The sequence below is a fragment of the Barbus barbus genome (assembly GCF_936440315.1).
Source record: "Barbus barbus genome assembly, chromosome: 31".
Taxonomy (NCBI): domain Eukaryota; kingdom Metazoa; phylum Chordata; class Actinopteri; order Cypriniformes; family Cyprinidae; genus Barbus; species Barbus barbus.
The window spans coordinates 22,081,853-22,097,790 of NC_136759.1; the positions used below are offsets into that span (position 1 = coordinate 22,081,853).

Here is a 15,938-nt window from a genome sequence, read left to right on the forward strand (position 1 = left end):
AGTGAAAAAGACGTAAGTTTTATGTAACACTTTGAACTAGCTCACATTACATTACAGTACCTCATCATGACACTTGCAGATGGCCCAGATTTTAATATTACATTTGAAACTATACCATGTTTGGATTGCCCCACCCCCCCTTTTATCTTGAGTTAAAATCAAGATAAATCCCAGATATTTAAAAAAGGAAGAAAGCTTGACATGTTAGTATTTTAGTAGTTACATCTCTGGTATCTCACAATATATGCCTAGGATGTTGGAAATTGTCTGAAGTGCCTTTATGTCTTAATCAGTGGAATAAATGCTATTTTTAGGTGTAACTATAAATTCATCTTGTTGATCATCAGAATTCCATCCATAAATTTTAATGACAATTGAACATGATAGCATATAAATATGTATGGAAACAATAACTTTTCCAAAATGTGCAGAGGTACAGAGGTACAGTGCCTTGCGAAAGTATTCATACCCCATCATTTTTTTTCATGTTTTCTTGTGTTGCTGCCTTATGTTAAACCGCTTTAAATTAGGTCCCCCCCCCCCCCCCCCCCCCACACATCAATCTACACTCCATACACCATATTGACAAAGCAAAAACAGAAATGTCACAACTTCGTAAATTTATAAAAAAAAAAAAACTGAAATAAGTACATTGCATAAGTATTCATACCCTTAACTAAATATTTAGCTGAAGCACCTCAGGTCCCAGTCTCAAGTCTTTTTTTTGTTTGATGTGACAAGCTTTTCTCATCAGCATTTGGCAATTATCTGCCATTCTTCAACTCACCTCTTCACCTCTCAAGGTCTATCAGGTTGGATCAAGTAGGGCTCGCTGCAGTCCACAAGATCCAGGGGGCGTGGTTGGATCCGCATCTAGGGAGTGGAGATTGGTAGGTTTAGGGATCAGGGGGTGGAGATGGGTAGGTTTAGGCATATGTAAGGTGGGAGGAGTTGGATTTGGATCCAACCACACCCCCTGGATCTTGTAGATGCACATTTTCAGGTTTCTCCAGAAATATTTGACTGGGTTTAATCCCAGGCTGTGGCTGGGCCACTCAAGGACATTCACAGAGTTGCCTTTAAGCCACTGTTGCTGTGTGTTTAGATTCATTGTCCTATTGGAAGGTGAACCTTCTGCCCAGTCTGAGGTTCCGAATGCTCTGGATTGGGTTTTCATTAAGGCTATATCAATATTTTGGTGCACTGAGCTTTTCTTCTACTCTGATGAGTCCCTCAGTCCCTGCTGCTGAAAAACAGCCCCACAGCATGAGGCTGCTACCGGCACAATTTACTTTTGGGATGGTACTCTGCAGGTGATGAGCAGAGCTGGTTTCCTTCAAACATGATGCTTGGAACTGAGGTTCATCAGACCAGAGAATCTTGTTTCTCAGAGTATGAGGGTCCTTTAGGTACTTTTCTGCAAATTCTAAGTGTGTTTTCATGTGTCTTCACTGAGGAGAGGATTGAGTTTGGCCACACTGCCATAAAGCCCAGATCGGTGGAGTGATTGTCCTTCTGTAGGTTTCTCCCATCTGCATATATGATCATGGATCTCAACTAGAGTGACCATCAGGTTCTTGGTCACCACACTAACCAAAGCCCTTCTCCATCAATTGCTCAGTTTGGCCAAGAAGCCAGCTCTAGGAAGAATCCTGGTTGTTTCAAACTTCTTCTATTAAGGGTAACAGAGACTACATGCATTTGTGACCCCTCAGTGAAGCAGATTTTTTTCTGGCTTGACACAAACCTGTTTCTGAGCTCTACAGGCAGTTATTTTGACCTCAGGGCTTGTTTTTTTTGCTCTGATATGCATTATCAGCTGTTAGACCTTTTATTAAGATGATGTGCCTTTCCAAATCATACCCATTCAATCTAATTTGCCACAGGTTAACTTCACTCAAAGTGTAGTAACATCTACAAGCAATATGAATGCTCCTGAGCTAAATTTCAATTGTCCCAGATAATTAAGAATTAAGAACTTATAAGAATACTTATGCAATGGAACTATTGAAGTTTTTTATTTTTAACAAATTTACAAAGATATTAAAAACCTGTTTTTTGCTTTACCATTATGGTGTATGGAGTGTAGATTAATGTGGAAAAAAAATTAATTTAAAGCAGTTTTAACAAGGCAGCAACATAACAAAACGTGAAAACATTTAAGGGGTATGAATACTTTCGCAAGGCACTGTATTTTGTATTGGTAAGAAGACACTCAAACAACAGTTTTGCCAAATAAATTCCTAGATGTACATCAAAAAGGTTACCTCTCAGAACTGTCTCCAAGAAATAAAGCATCTGCCAGTGATGAACATAACTCGGTCTGTGTTTGTGAGACAGTGATTTTGTACTGTTACTTTTTAAAAAAAATAATTATAGAAAAAAAATAAGCATAAAGGTCCACCCCTAAACCTAACTGTCAGTGGGGTGTAAGCAGATCATACAAAAGCATACAAATGAGACTGTATGAATTCATACGTTTAAGCCACCGATTCGCCAAAGTGTAAAATATTTACAATTTACCATGATAGTGTATTGCCTACTTTCATTTCAACTTTAATTTCTATTTTCATTCCGTTTCTTTTGAACACGGGATGAAAATGCTACAGTATTCGGAAAGTGTTGTTTTAATATTCCAATTTTTGATTTTCTTTCATTAATTAAAATGAATACATTTTACAAATCGGATTGAAACATAAGTATTGTAGTATATTCCAGCGTTTCCCAACCCACAACCGTTGTAGACATTTTTGATGTTCGATTAGGAAAACATAAAAATGTGCAGTGGTAGTGGCACTCCAACCCTGTGTCCAAATATGCATACTTCTCTACATATAATAAGAAAAAACAGTATTAAATGAGTATTATGTATGAATTCATAGTATAAAACAGTAGGCAAACAGTACACAGATGACCTATTTATTACTTCTGCCATGATTCTGATGTGTGCATCCAGTGGACACGTTACTATCCCATGATGCCTCGAGAAAGGAGTTGTGAATGGCAGTAAAATGATACAAGTGACGCATTAGGTCACATGACAGTGACAACTCAACGGATATAGTATGTCTGGACATTCGTTCAATATAGAACGTATGTGTGTTCCTCATCATCTGCCGTTTCAGATGCAACACAAGACTATAGGGTTGGGAAACACTGGAAGGCTTTGCATGAGGATGTTTATCAGTAATAGAGAATCCAATTTAAAACTGGGCTACACACCATTTGAGGACTCTATACTAGCAGATATGATGTTTGTTTCAGAAGGTAAGTGCAGGGATAAAGGAGGAATACAAGGTTCTGTCATGAAACTCTAGATGGCACAGGTCGAGTTCTAACTCAATCTGATATAATCTCATCATTATTCACATGGCATAGCCAATTGTTTTCTTTTCACATCAGCAGCTAATGAGCTTGCTGCTCAACATTCAAATACTTGGCTAGTGCTCGCTGTAGCAGCTGCAGCCAGTTTCAGAAACCCCTCCCCTTCCCCAGCTCCACCTGTATAGATCTGCTGCGGAGTAATTTCATGTTTGTTATAATGGGGGGTAGCAGTATTTGCTACATATCTGTGGATGTATTGGCAGTAGCAAGTCTCTGTACTCGCTCTGCCGCAGAAGCAGCGTAGCAGATCTATTCCGCCAAGACCAAACACATTAACATGTATATTAGCATATCATGACAGAAATGGGATAGTTTCTAGACATAACTTGAAAGTGTTGCACCGTGTTGATCGTTGGTTCAGACAATCACTAATCAGCACTTCTGATATGTATAAGCTTTGTGGATTATGGTCAAGTAAACTAGGTCTGTCACTGGCTTTGTTCACACAGTGGACAATGTGTTTTAGGTCTGATCTTTAGGACTGACTGTTCGTGCTGTTATCAGACAAGTGATGAAATTGGATCTGTTTGTTGAGAGAATGTAGTCAGTTTCCAGTATCTACATCAGTTGCCATAGTAATGACATAGACATCAGTATGGTCTCATGCTGCCTTTTCTGAATGATTGTATTGACATGATAAGAGCTATGATGGAACAGTAGGAAACTCTAGATTCATGCAACCACAACGTTCCAAGCTAACAGATATTGATCATAAGTTGTATTAGTCTGTACGCTTTAGCCAGTCTCGTTTTGTGTACTGTTGATGGGAAAAAAAGCAATAAGGTTTGCCAGAAAATGCTAGTCACTTTTTTAGGTTTCTAAGAAACATAGGCTAAACAGATGGCAGATCTAATTTTAAAAGAGTATTAATTAACTGTAATTGTTTACTCCGTTTAATAAAATGGGTTTTAATTTTTTGCAGTTGAATTTCATAGAACATCACGACAAATGACAGACATCTCAAATGTACCACATTTGACCATTTTACTGGCTTTGCTTGGCATATTGCTTCACAAAATCAGCACACATAGCATAAGTTAATGTTAGTAGAGCCACAAGTTCATTCTTTGTACATCTTTTGTCCACCTGCAAAACACATAATAAATTAATAAATTAATTCACAAGTGACCAAGAGTTGAACAGAAATGCTTTACAGAAATTCCACTCGATTAATGACATTTGTCAAAGTAGCTTTTCTCATCTGCCCCGCTTTGACCCCTTAACAAACTACAGCATCAATTCTACCACAGCTCACACACAATTATTATATTCATTTACTAGTACTCTCCCATAACAATACATTACATATTTTCAGAATAGAAAAAGCCTGTAAGTTCACTTAAACCGGTAAGGCCAATGCAAGTGCCACTAAATGTCCCACAAAGTTTAACATCATAAAATAATGGCAGTCTTGTAAAGCACATTTTTAAATAATCCACTGAACACATGAAGGAATTTAGATCAAACAGACAATCTATGCAAGGTTTATTTAACAAGTCCAGACTACTTACAACCTCATAAGTTTAAACTAACGTAATACAAAATGGTTTTGGAAAATGAAATGATGAGTTCAAAGGCAAATAAAATATCTCCCATACTGCTAGAAATGGAGTATTTGGAGGTCCCAGCCCGCCATAAAATACTGAGTGAAATGTTAAACTCTACAGTCTTCTTTATTAAAAATGAACAATAGGCTATTTTGATTTCAAAATGAATATGGCGCCTTTTTACCCCTAAACTTGAGCAAGCACATGTTTATAGAACTCTCCACAGCTGAACCATTGTTTACCATAAAAAAAATACTACATTACAGTTTAACAGTGAAGTGTTGAATTTCTGTGCCCCTTCATTATACTCCATGTCCAACATTGTTCAGAAAACAGCTAGTCCAGCCCATTAAACGTGCAAGGCGTCTATCACAAAAACAACATGCCTCGTGTAAGAGTCCTTCCGCTAATCTCAACAGGCATAAAGCATGGCTGATTTACAGCTATAGCTGCTCGCACTAACCAGCCAGTTTGCTGAAACTAGGAACAGTTTATATTTGGGGCGCCTTTCGCTGTAATAACTCCGTAAAGTAATTCAAACTGCTCCGAGAGCAAAGTATAATATTTAAAATGCTGATAATTATGAGCAATTTTAACATTCGTCTATACATTCCCTCTGACAAAACCATATTAAGGACATTAACAAACAGTATGTTTTTATTAGTATATGAATAGATAATTCGTTATTTTTGAATATGTAAGTTTGCTATTTTGTAATGCCAGCTAGGGAAGCAACGTGTTTAGGGAAAAGGAGTCACAGTATCCCTATTCAGACTGCATGCAAAGTAAAGGACTGCCCACTGAATACTTTGAAGTGCATCTCTGTCTAGCTAAAAGGAGAAGGTCTGTTAGTTAGTACACGTTGCCATATTAAAAGTCCTTAGTTTAGGGGGGGGTCCTTTAGGGAACCTTTAAGGAATAGTTCACCCCCCCCCCCCCCCCCAAAAAGTAATTTACTCATCCTTATGTTGTTGTGTAGACTTTGATTAGCATTGTTTCTCATTATTCTCATTGATTCATAACAATTATTAAAACTTTACTTAAAGTTATCGTTATAGTTATCGTGCTTGGTGTGAAAGGGCCCTAAGGTTGTCAGAATATCAGATTTGTACGACACAATTATGGCGCTATTATAATGTCTTTTCTCTTTTTTGGCCAATGAATCGTGTCTTTTGCAGCGTCTCACACATGAGTGCTGTGTTTTTAAGACGCTGTGTCAAGTTAAAAGAATTTCAGCTTTTACACGTAGCAATGCTCATAAATGTTAGTTCCAAAACAGTGGACCAATCAGAAGACCCTGGAGGCGGGGCAAGTGTTGCGAGCTTTTGGTTTCAGTAGCAATTTGCATGGCAACTGTTATTGCATCACGTCTCAAAACCCTCGCATTCTGTGCTGTGCTGTTTTTAAAACCATTCCTGAACACGGCGTCTCATTTTTTTTAGACGTGAAGACACGTTCTGTTTGAACGGCCCCTTAAGGTGCAATGTATGTGGAGTAGTAACATGCACATTTCATTTTTATTAATACTAGTATATTGCGACACCTATGTGGAACAACAAAGGTCTTGTATAGCAGAATATCCAACCTCCTTTAAAAAAAGAAAACATCTATTTCCAATGAATGAAAAAGAGCCACTTGGTCATTTTGCTAAATATCTCCTTTTGTTTTACATACAAGTAAAAGAAACATAATTGGAGTGAAATGACAAGTTGAATTTTGTGTGAAGCATTTTCAAAAGATCAACTTTGTGGTAGCGTGTGAGCTTTGCATTTACAATGCATCATTTAAGCGATCCGTACACAGACCACCTCCTGAGATGATCTGAGTTTGGTTTACTTTAAAAAGGGCTGGGTTTGCATTCACATATAAGCCAATATAAACTGTCAGACCATGTGTGAAAACACCCGATTTTTTAAATGTAAAAGCTACAAGGATCTCTCTTTCAAACGTTTTCTGCATTTCTTGACTCAAAAAATTGGAAAAAAGTGACCTTCTCTCTTCCGCAGAATTAACAGGAAAACTGCAATTCAAATTGGCAGACAGACCACCGTGACTTCAGATAATCTTCTGTTTGAAGTGCTGTTCTGCCCCTTATAACACTGTTAAAGGTGAGGTGTGTAATTTCTGTGCAACTAGTGCCACTAAACAGATAAAAATGTTGAGTTTCAAACAGGTTTCCTGAACACTCCCCCTTTATGCCATTGGTCAGACAGCCCCGCCCCAAACTAATGGCATTGGTTGAGCCAGTGTTGCTATGTCTGGCTGGTCAGGAAGCTCAAACAAACAGAGCAATGTTTTGATAGAGTCACAGTGTTTACATTTTTCTGGGGGAATCAAACGACAAATAGATGTGTAGCTGTCTCTAAATTTTAAGATGTGATGAAAGTATTTTAACATTCTAAAAAATTGCACACGTCACCTATAACTAGATTTAAATATTCACTGCTTATCGTTCTTTGCTCACACGTCACAGAGAGAGCAAGTAGCTAATGTTTGGTTGCACTGCACTTTGAAAAGTTAAACATGTCTATCATGGATGGCAAGACAGTCTAAGCGGTTCAGTGGAGTTTTTTGTCCTCAAAAGACCAAACAAACTGGATCTATGGCTTTAGTTGGTGTATCATTCGCTATTTTGTCACAGGTAAATCAGTTTGTATCACGGTGTAACAGTGTAAGAGCATTTTGAGTGACACAATCAGTGTGCACATTTGAAAATCATCAGGACTTGATGCCTTTAGCCGGCTCGCTTGACTGTCGCACATCTGTCCACTCCTGCATGGTGTTCTGAAGGGCCTGTGTCTTCTCTTTGTCCACTTGGACATAGTCCACTTTTTCATCTGAGGTCACTGAAGAGGTGGACGGCTATAGCAAAGAAAAAAAGATATAGATTGTGAAAGGATGTGAAGTGATGGAATTAAACCAAACAACTCAAAGTGCAAAGATGCACACAAATTATTTTATTTTACAACCCGAATTCTGGAAATGTTGGGAAGTTTTTTTTTTTATTTGAATAAAATTAAAACTAAAAGAATTTCAAATCACATGAGCCAATATTTTATTCACAATAGAGCATAGATAACATAACAAATGTTTAAATGGAGAAATTTTACAATTTTATGCACAAAATGAGCTCATTTCAAATTTGATACCTGCTACAGGTCTCAAAATAGTTGGGACAGGGTCATCTTTACCATGGTGTAGCATCTCCTCTTTCAGTTTAAAGATGTCTGGGCATCGAGGTTATGAGTTTCTGGAGTTTTGGTGTTGGAATTTGGTCCCATTCTTGCCTGATATAGGTTTCCAGCTGCTGAAGAGTTTGTGGTCATCTTTGATGTATTTTAATGATGCACCAAATGCTCTCTACAGGTGAAAGATCTGGACTGCAGGCAAACCAATTCAGCACCCGGACTCTTCTACTACGAAGCCATGCTGTTGTAATAGCTGCATTATGTGGTTTTGCCTTGTCCTGCTGAAATACACGTCATCTAGAGGGGAGCATATGTTGCTCTAAAACCTTTATATCCCTTTCAGCATTCATAGGGCCTTCAAACACATGCAAGCTGCCCATTCCGTATGCACTTATGCACCCCCATACCATCAGAGATGCTGGCTTTTGAACTGAACGCTGATGACATGCTGGAACGTCTCCCTCCTCTTTAGCCCGATCTCAAGTCTCTGGTGGTCATCTGCTCCACTGTGGTGGTCTTCTGCTTCGTCTGCTCAGGTCTGGTGGTCATCTGCTCTGCCATGGTGGTCTTCTGCTCCGGTCTGGTGGTCTTCTGCTCCGCCTGCTCTGCCGTGGAGCTATTCTGCTCTGCCCTGGTGGGCTCCAGTCCCGTCTGCTTCGCCCTGGAGGGCTCGAGTTCCGTCGACTCCACCCTGGCTTTCTGCTGTACCGACTCTGCCTTGGTCCCCGGCTACTCCACTTCCACGTGGACCTGGCCCTCCGGCCCTCCGTCCCTCCCCCTGTTCCGCCTCCACTCCACCGCCCTCCTGGATTGTATAGGAGCGTCTGGAAGCCGCTCCTTGGGGGGGCTATGTCATGAATCTAGTCTATGAACTTCCGTTAACTCACCACCAGAGGTCACTCGTTCACCACATGGACTCTTGCACCACACTAACTGTTGCACGCCACCTCAGACTACAAATCCCATCATCCATTGCACTGACGACACACAGCTGATTGCACTGATCACACAGCTGATTGCACTGATCACACACCCTACATAAACCATGGACTTCCTCTTCCTCTCTGCTGAGTATTGTATTGCGTTTATCACTCCCCTAGTGTTAGCTGCCTTACCGAGCCATTCTGTGTTTTTCTGTTTAGTTCCAGTATTGTTCTGCATTTATAAATCTCCTAGTTTTAGCTGCGATACGGAACCCACTTTGTTGTCATAGTCTTGCCTTGCTTTACCTTGTGTGTTCTCTTGTGTTTTGATTCCTGCCCATGTTTTCTGGATTTACCCCTTTGCCTTGCCATTCGGACTCTGTTTGCACCTCGACTGGATTATTGCTCTCGTACAACGAGATTACCCCTTCTGTCAAGCCCCTTGGATATCGTACGCCAATCGCTGACCATGCCTGTTTATTTGAGTACTCTTCTGTCTTGCCCTCTCTATACCTGTTTGCTGTTTGTTAGACCCTGCCTGTAAATAAAAGCTTGCACTTGGATCCGCACGTCTCACATCTTGTTTGCCCCGTTACAGTTCTATTGTGAATAAAGTATTGTCTCATGTGATTTGAAAGTCTTTTAGTTTTAGTTTAAAAAACGTCCCAACATTTCCGGAATTCGGGTTTTGTCTTAGAATAGTGGTTTAATTTTGAGCATTTGATGATGAGCTTTTAATTTGCTTGATATAAACTGCTAGATATACCTTTCTGTGTGGACCAGGGGAGCCAGGCTGAAAGTCCAGGGCCAAATAGTCCACATTACCACAATTCCTGGGCGCAGGACTGCTGGTACCGCTCATCACTGGGGAGTTAGACACTGGGTTTTGCTGCACAAAAATAAACATGTTTTTTGAGAAACAGCTGACTAAAATAAAACTAAATCTCAAAGAATGTTATCTGTATTGAAAGGTAGTCTGTAGTTGAGGAACTTGGTAACTAAATACAAGTTTGGAGTGTTATTCCCAAACAACATTCAAGCCTTTTCATCACATTCTGAAACTCGACATCTTGCCCTCACCATTGCCACATAATTCTCCTCACTGTCTGCAGAATCAGTGCTGGTGATGCTCTGGGTCGAAATGGGCCGACAGGGCTGCGATGAGATGGAGTTCACTGGCCTGTAAAGAAAAAAACAAACAATGAACATGATAGATATATATATATATATATATATATATATATATATATATATATATATATATATATATATATATATATATATATATATATATATATATAACTAGTCTTATTCAAAACTTGTTTTCTAAACATTGCAAAGTCTGAAGTCTAAATCCGATCGGCTGACTTCTACAGGATTCCCGGGAACCATGTGTGGTGGTCTTTACAGTCCAATTTTAACAGTCTGCCAGAAAAACCATGTTCATACTAAGACTGACACTGCGCGCTTCACGTGAGCATGTAAACACTGGATTTCAAAAGCTTTGTGAAGGAGAAATTTGCAAACTTTTTGAAATTGAGCATTTAGTTGCTCATGGGAAGAAGGGTTAGAAACAAGAGTTTTGTTTGAGGCATTTAGTTGAACATAAGTGTTGAAGTATCTGCATGTACTGTACTTTGCCTGACAGCACCAACACTAAAATTGTATTCTATTAAGACTAGTATTGTATTCGGATCAACCAAATTGCTTGTGGACACTAAAAATTGGGGAAACTTATATGGGAGCTTATATGACATTGAAATCATTATTCTTTTAAGTATTTACCCTATACAAACTAAAAAAAAAAAAAAATAAAAGATAAAAAATACAAACTATACGAATGCTTCACATAAATATTTACCATGTTTACCATAATTATTATCGATGTTTCAGGAGCTAGGGGTTTGCATGGGGTTTCAGAGGGGGGTGGGGTGATTTGAGTTCTGGGCTCTCACAACCTGGGGGAAAAAGCTGTTGAGCAGTCTGGCGGAGCGGGCTCTGATGCTCCGGTACCATCTTCCTTATGGTAGGAGCTGGAAGAGACTGTGGGAGGGATGGGTGGAGTCCTTCACAATGCTTTTGGTTTTCATCGTGTAAGGAAAATGTCCAGGATGGAGGGGAGAGGGGCACCGATGATCTTTGCAGCTGTGTTCACTGTCCGCTGGAGGGTCTTGTGGTCAGTAGCACTGCAGTTCCCGTACCAGACAGTGATGCAGCTGGTCAGCACACTCTCAATGGTGCCCCTGTAGAATGTGGTGAGGATGGGTGGAGGGAGACTTGCTCTTTTCAGCCAGCGGAGAAATTGTAGGCGCTGTTGTGCCTTTTTGGAGAGTGACATGGTGTTGGTGGTCCAGGTGAGATCCTCTGTGATGTGCACACCCAGGAATTTAGTGCTGCTGACTCTCTCCACAGTCCAGCTGTCGATGGTCAGTGGGGGGTGGTCAACGGAGTTTCTTCTGAAGTCCATCACAACCTCCTTTGTCTTCTCCACATTGAGGGACAGATTGTTAGTGCCACACCATTCAGCCAGCTGTGCCACTTCCTCTCTGTAGTGCGTTTCATCGTTGTTGTGTCATCAGCAAACTTGATGATGTGGTTGGAGCTGAACTTGGCAGTGCAGTCGTGGGTCAGCAGTGTGAAGAGCAGCGGGCTGAGCACACAGCCTTGTGCGGCACCTGTGCTCAGTGTGGTAGTGCTCGAGGAATTGTGGCCGACACGGACTGACTGAGGTCTTCCGGTTAGAAAGTCCAGGATCCAATTACAAAGGGAATTGTTAAGGCCCAGCAGGTTTAGTTTATTTATGAGCTGTTGTGGGATTATTGTGTTGAATGCCGAGCTGAAGTCAATGAACAGCATTCTAACATAGGAGTCTTTATTTTCTAGGTGGGTAAGAGCCAGGTGGAAGGTGGAGGAAATTGCATCGTCCGTAGAGCGGTTTGGAAACGGTATGCAAACTGGAGCGGGTCGAGTGTGTTGGGGAGGCTGGTTTTGATGTTGTGCATGACTAGCCTCTCAAAGCACTTCATCATGATTGGAGTCAGTGCTATGGGACGGTAGTCATTGAGACAGGACACAGGTGATTTCTTTGGTACCGGTATGATTGTTGTGGATTTGAGACATGTGGGGACGACTGCCTGGCTCAGCGAGGTGTTGAAGATATCTGTAAGCACATCTGTCAGCTGTGCAGTGCAGTCTCTCAGAACACGGCTTTGTTGTCAGGACCCGCAGCCTTGCGTGGGTTAATCCTAGATAGGGTCATCCTTACGTCGGCTGGAGACAGACAGAGTGCCCGGTCGTTGGGAGGTGTGGGCAGTTTTTGTGCAGGTGTGTCATTCTGCATTTCAAACGGGGAGGGATGTGTCCTCATCACAGGCCTGTGGCGGGGGCTTGTAGTCAGTGATGGTCTGAATGGCTTGCCACAGGATCCGTGTGTCTCTGCTGTCTGTGAAGTGATTGTTGATTTTTTGAGCATATGACCGTTTTGCATTTTTGATGCCACAGGATAGATTGGCTCTTGCTGTTTTGAGGGCTGCTTTATCTCCTGATCTGAATGCTTCATCTCTGGTCTTTAACAGTCCACGAACCTCTGCTGTCATCCATGGCTTCTGGTTTGCACGTGTGGTGATGGTCTTGGTGACTGTCACATCATCAGTGCACTTTTTGATGTAAGCAGTCAGTTTCAGTGTACTCATGCAGGTCTGTGTGGTTGTTGTAGGTGGCTGACTCTTTAAACATGTTCCAGTCTGTGTCCTGGAAGCAGTCCTGTAGTGCTGAGGTGGCACTGGCTGGCCATACTGTGATCTGCTTTTGAACCGGTTTGGTGAGTTTGAGAAGTGGTCTATATGCTGGGATTAGCATAACAGTGATGTGGTCTGAGTACCCGAGGTGGGGGCGGGGTTCAGCCTTGTAAGCGTTCTTTACTGTTGTGTAAACAAATTCCAGTGTGTTGTTTCCCCTTGTTGCAAAGTTCACATGTTGGTAGAACTTTGGCAAAACTGTCTTTAAGTTTGCGTGGTTGAAGTCACCGGCTATGATGAAAAAGCCATCAGGGTTATTTGTTTGTTGTTCACTGATGGCGCTATACAGTTCACGACGCGCGTCCTTAGCGTTTGCACACAGGGGGATGTAAACCGCGACGATAACAATGGCCGTGAACTCCCGCGGCAGATAGAACGGTCGACACTTCACAAACATAAACTCCACCAGCGATGAACAGTGTTTTGATAATATCGCAGCATTACACCAGTCTTTGTTGATATACACACACAAGCCACCTCCTCTTACCAGATAGTGATGAATCTCTATCCGCTCGGTAGCTGGTTAGCCCGTGCTGCTGAAATGCGGAGTCTGGGATGTTGTCGTTTAGCCATGTTTCAGTGAAAACAAACACACAACAATCCCTTGCCTCATGCTATGTAGACCGATTGAGTTGAATTAAGTCCAGTTTGTTTTCCAGAGAGCGAACGTTTGAGAGCATGAGTGTTGAAAGAGCCGGTCTTGTGGGGTTAGCTCTTAGCCTAGCTCGTATACCTCCGCACTTACTGCGCTTCCGTCCTCTCTCACACCGCTTGCGACGCTGCCTTGTGCGGGTAGCGTCAGTAGGCGAAGCTGCGGTCTCGAGGTCCGGCTTCAACAGTAAACAAAGGCCTCGTAGCTTCTCAGTAGCCGCCGCCGAGAATTGTTGTTAGCATGCGTTGCCGATATCCAAAAGACTTTGGCGATCATAGATGAGTTTTGGGGTGATTTCCTTATGAGTTAGAGGTAAACTGACACTATTTGGAGACGAACAGACGACATTAAAAGACATAAAAGCACTGTCTTTGGGACCCAGAGCAGCCGCTGCGTCTGATCGCGCCGCCATCTTGGATCAATGTTTGGATCAATCAGAATTTTTAGGACTGTCAGCTAGGGCGGCACTGAGAGGGGATTTTTTTAAGATTTGCTTATTCATTTTAGATTAACTCTTTCCACCATGGACAGAATTTTGTGTCATTTATGAGACAACACTTCCCGCCATTGACGTGATGTCAAAATGTTGCTTTCCTTTATGAAACTTACCCATATTCAAGTGGTGATAAAAACAGAACACATGAAGCTAGACTAAAACAGGTTTTTAAAAGCAGAGGCTTTGTTCGTTCTTTTGACAAAACAACAAAATATTCTGGGGGCCATTAACATTTTGTGAAAATTATGAAAAATGCTGGCAGTGGCTAGCAACTGTTTTTAAAAAATGCTAGCACGGACAAAGTTACAATTCTGAGAACAAACTGTTTTCATGCAGACTTTTGCGGCAATATTTGTTTTAACTTTTATGTCAGTCTTGATGGAATGACAAGGTTGAATAAAACAAACTTTGATTGGTCAAAACAAACTTTACATGTCAGACAGTCTCTCCCTATAAAAGTGGGCGGTCCTTGGCTATAGAGCCCAGACCTTATGTCATCAGGCAAAGGTGTGGCTATGCAAGACTACTATATAACTAAATTAAAATAAGGTGTTAACACATTGTTTTTAATCATTTCAATGTGTTTTCACTTGTAGTTTTACTTTATTACTGTAATTATGAATAATAGCACAGCAAAATTATGTTCTAAATTGAGAGACCTGATCCAAGACATGGTGATGGGGCTCTTGAAGGGAAGTTCATCAATGATGCCATTGTTCCTTAAGTCAAGAGGTGTTGGTTTTCCTGCAAACCAAGACAAACAATCATCTTGTTTTATAAGTAAAAGAATTGTGCAATAGAAATTTGTATAATTAATCAATCTGTTCTTCTAATCTTTATTGAATTTTCATGTTTTCAACAAAGACAGAAAATACACATGAGAACTTGTGTCAGTGCCACTCACCCGTCCGGTTTGGTTTAAGGTTGCGGTTGATTGGTGGCGGTGTGACGTCACTGTGTCGGCCGGGTCGGAGACATAGTGATGCTGTACTGCTTTTCCTGGCCGGCAACGTCGCTGAAAATCCTGGGAAATCAAAATGGTGAGGACCTGGGCTCATGGGAATATAATTATTTTTAGGACTGTCAGCCAGGGCGGCACTGAGAGGGGAGGAGGACGAGCCGGGATTCATGGGTACATAGTTATCCTCAGAGCCGGCACTATCGGAGCGGGTCAATGGGGCTTTAGTTCTCTGTAAAAGAAAGAAGAACAATCCAGCTTACACAGTTTCCAGATCAGTGGTGGAAACCACTGTGACACACACCATTTGTTCTTGTGTAGTTTGAATAGACTTGTTATTGTCAGTTTGTGACTCTGTGAGTTATGAGGTCATTTTCAGGAAATGGTGCCATTTGTGTCTTTATGACTTGCTACGGATATAATTAACAGGATGCTGAACTTAATCACATTATTTGATAGATGCGACTCTTAAAGTATATTAGAATAAAATGTAAATGTTTTAATTTGTAAGTCATTGTAATTACAGTGTAATGATTACACCGGAATTATTTCAATACAAAGTATATTAAACACTGTATTTAAATGTACTAGTTGGCACAAAGCACTGACTATAAGTAACATGTTGTGTTGCACTGATATTTGTACATTATTAGATATTTTTGCACTGCCCTTCAACCCTGTAACGGTCTATCCTAAAACATTTTAAATGTAATATAGTTCCCTCCATGGGTCTATGTTGCTTATGGCCCTGTTACTTTCAAAATATGACGTGACGTCTTGAAAGTTCAGCAGTAACCTTTTCAAAAATAAAGCACCATTTTCTTGTGAATGACCCTTAGATGTAGATATGATATAGAAGCTGCTTTACCAGGTATGAGCTGAAGCCATCATTTACAGACTCCACTGACTGACCAGAATTGTTGAAATAGACTGGCCTTTGGTGACCGCTGGTCTCAAAAGAGGATCCTAAAACACATGAGCAAGTACAAAAAA

The 15,938-nt window shown here is 40.9% G+C and overlaps 1 protein-coding gene across 1 annotated transcript in view; it reads right to left on the minus strand.

Annotated features, from left to right (window-relative positions):
- Positions 1-4,852: 4,852 nt before the first annotated feature.
- The window catches only part of LOC306850906 (GRB2-associated-binding protein 2-like), a 69,346-nt gene continuing 58,260 nt past the window's right edge, over positions 4,853-15,938 (minus strand). The window contains exons 5-10 of the mRNA XM_079386860.1: positions 15,814-15,911; positions 14,892-15,177; positions 14,647-14,731; positions 10,123-10,222; positions 9,809-9,931; positions 4,853-7,793 (exon numbers count right to left, since the gene is read on the minus strand). Coding sequence (XP_079242986.1) covers positions 7,650-7,793; positions 9,809-9,931; positions 10,123-10,222; positions 14,647-14,731; positions 14,892-15,177; positions 15,814-15,911 — 836 coding nt within the window. The 3' untranslated portion in view covers positions 4,853-7,649. The remainder of the gene's footprint in view (positions 7,794-9,808; positions 9,932-10,122; positions 10,223-14,646; positions 14,732-14,891; positions 15,178-15,813; positions 15,912-15,938) is intronic.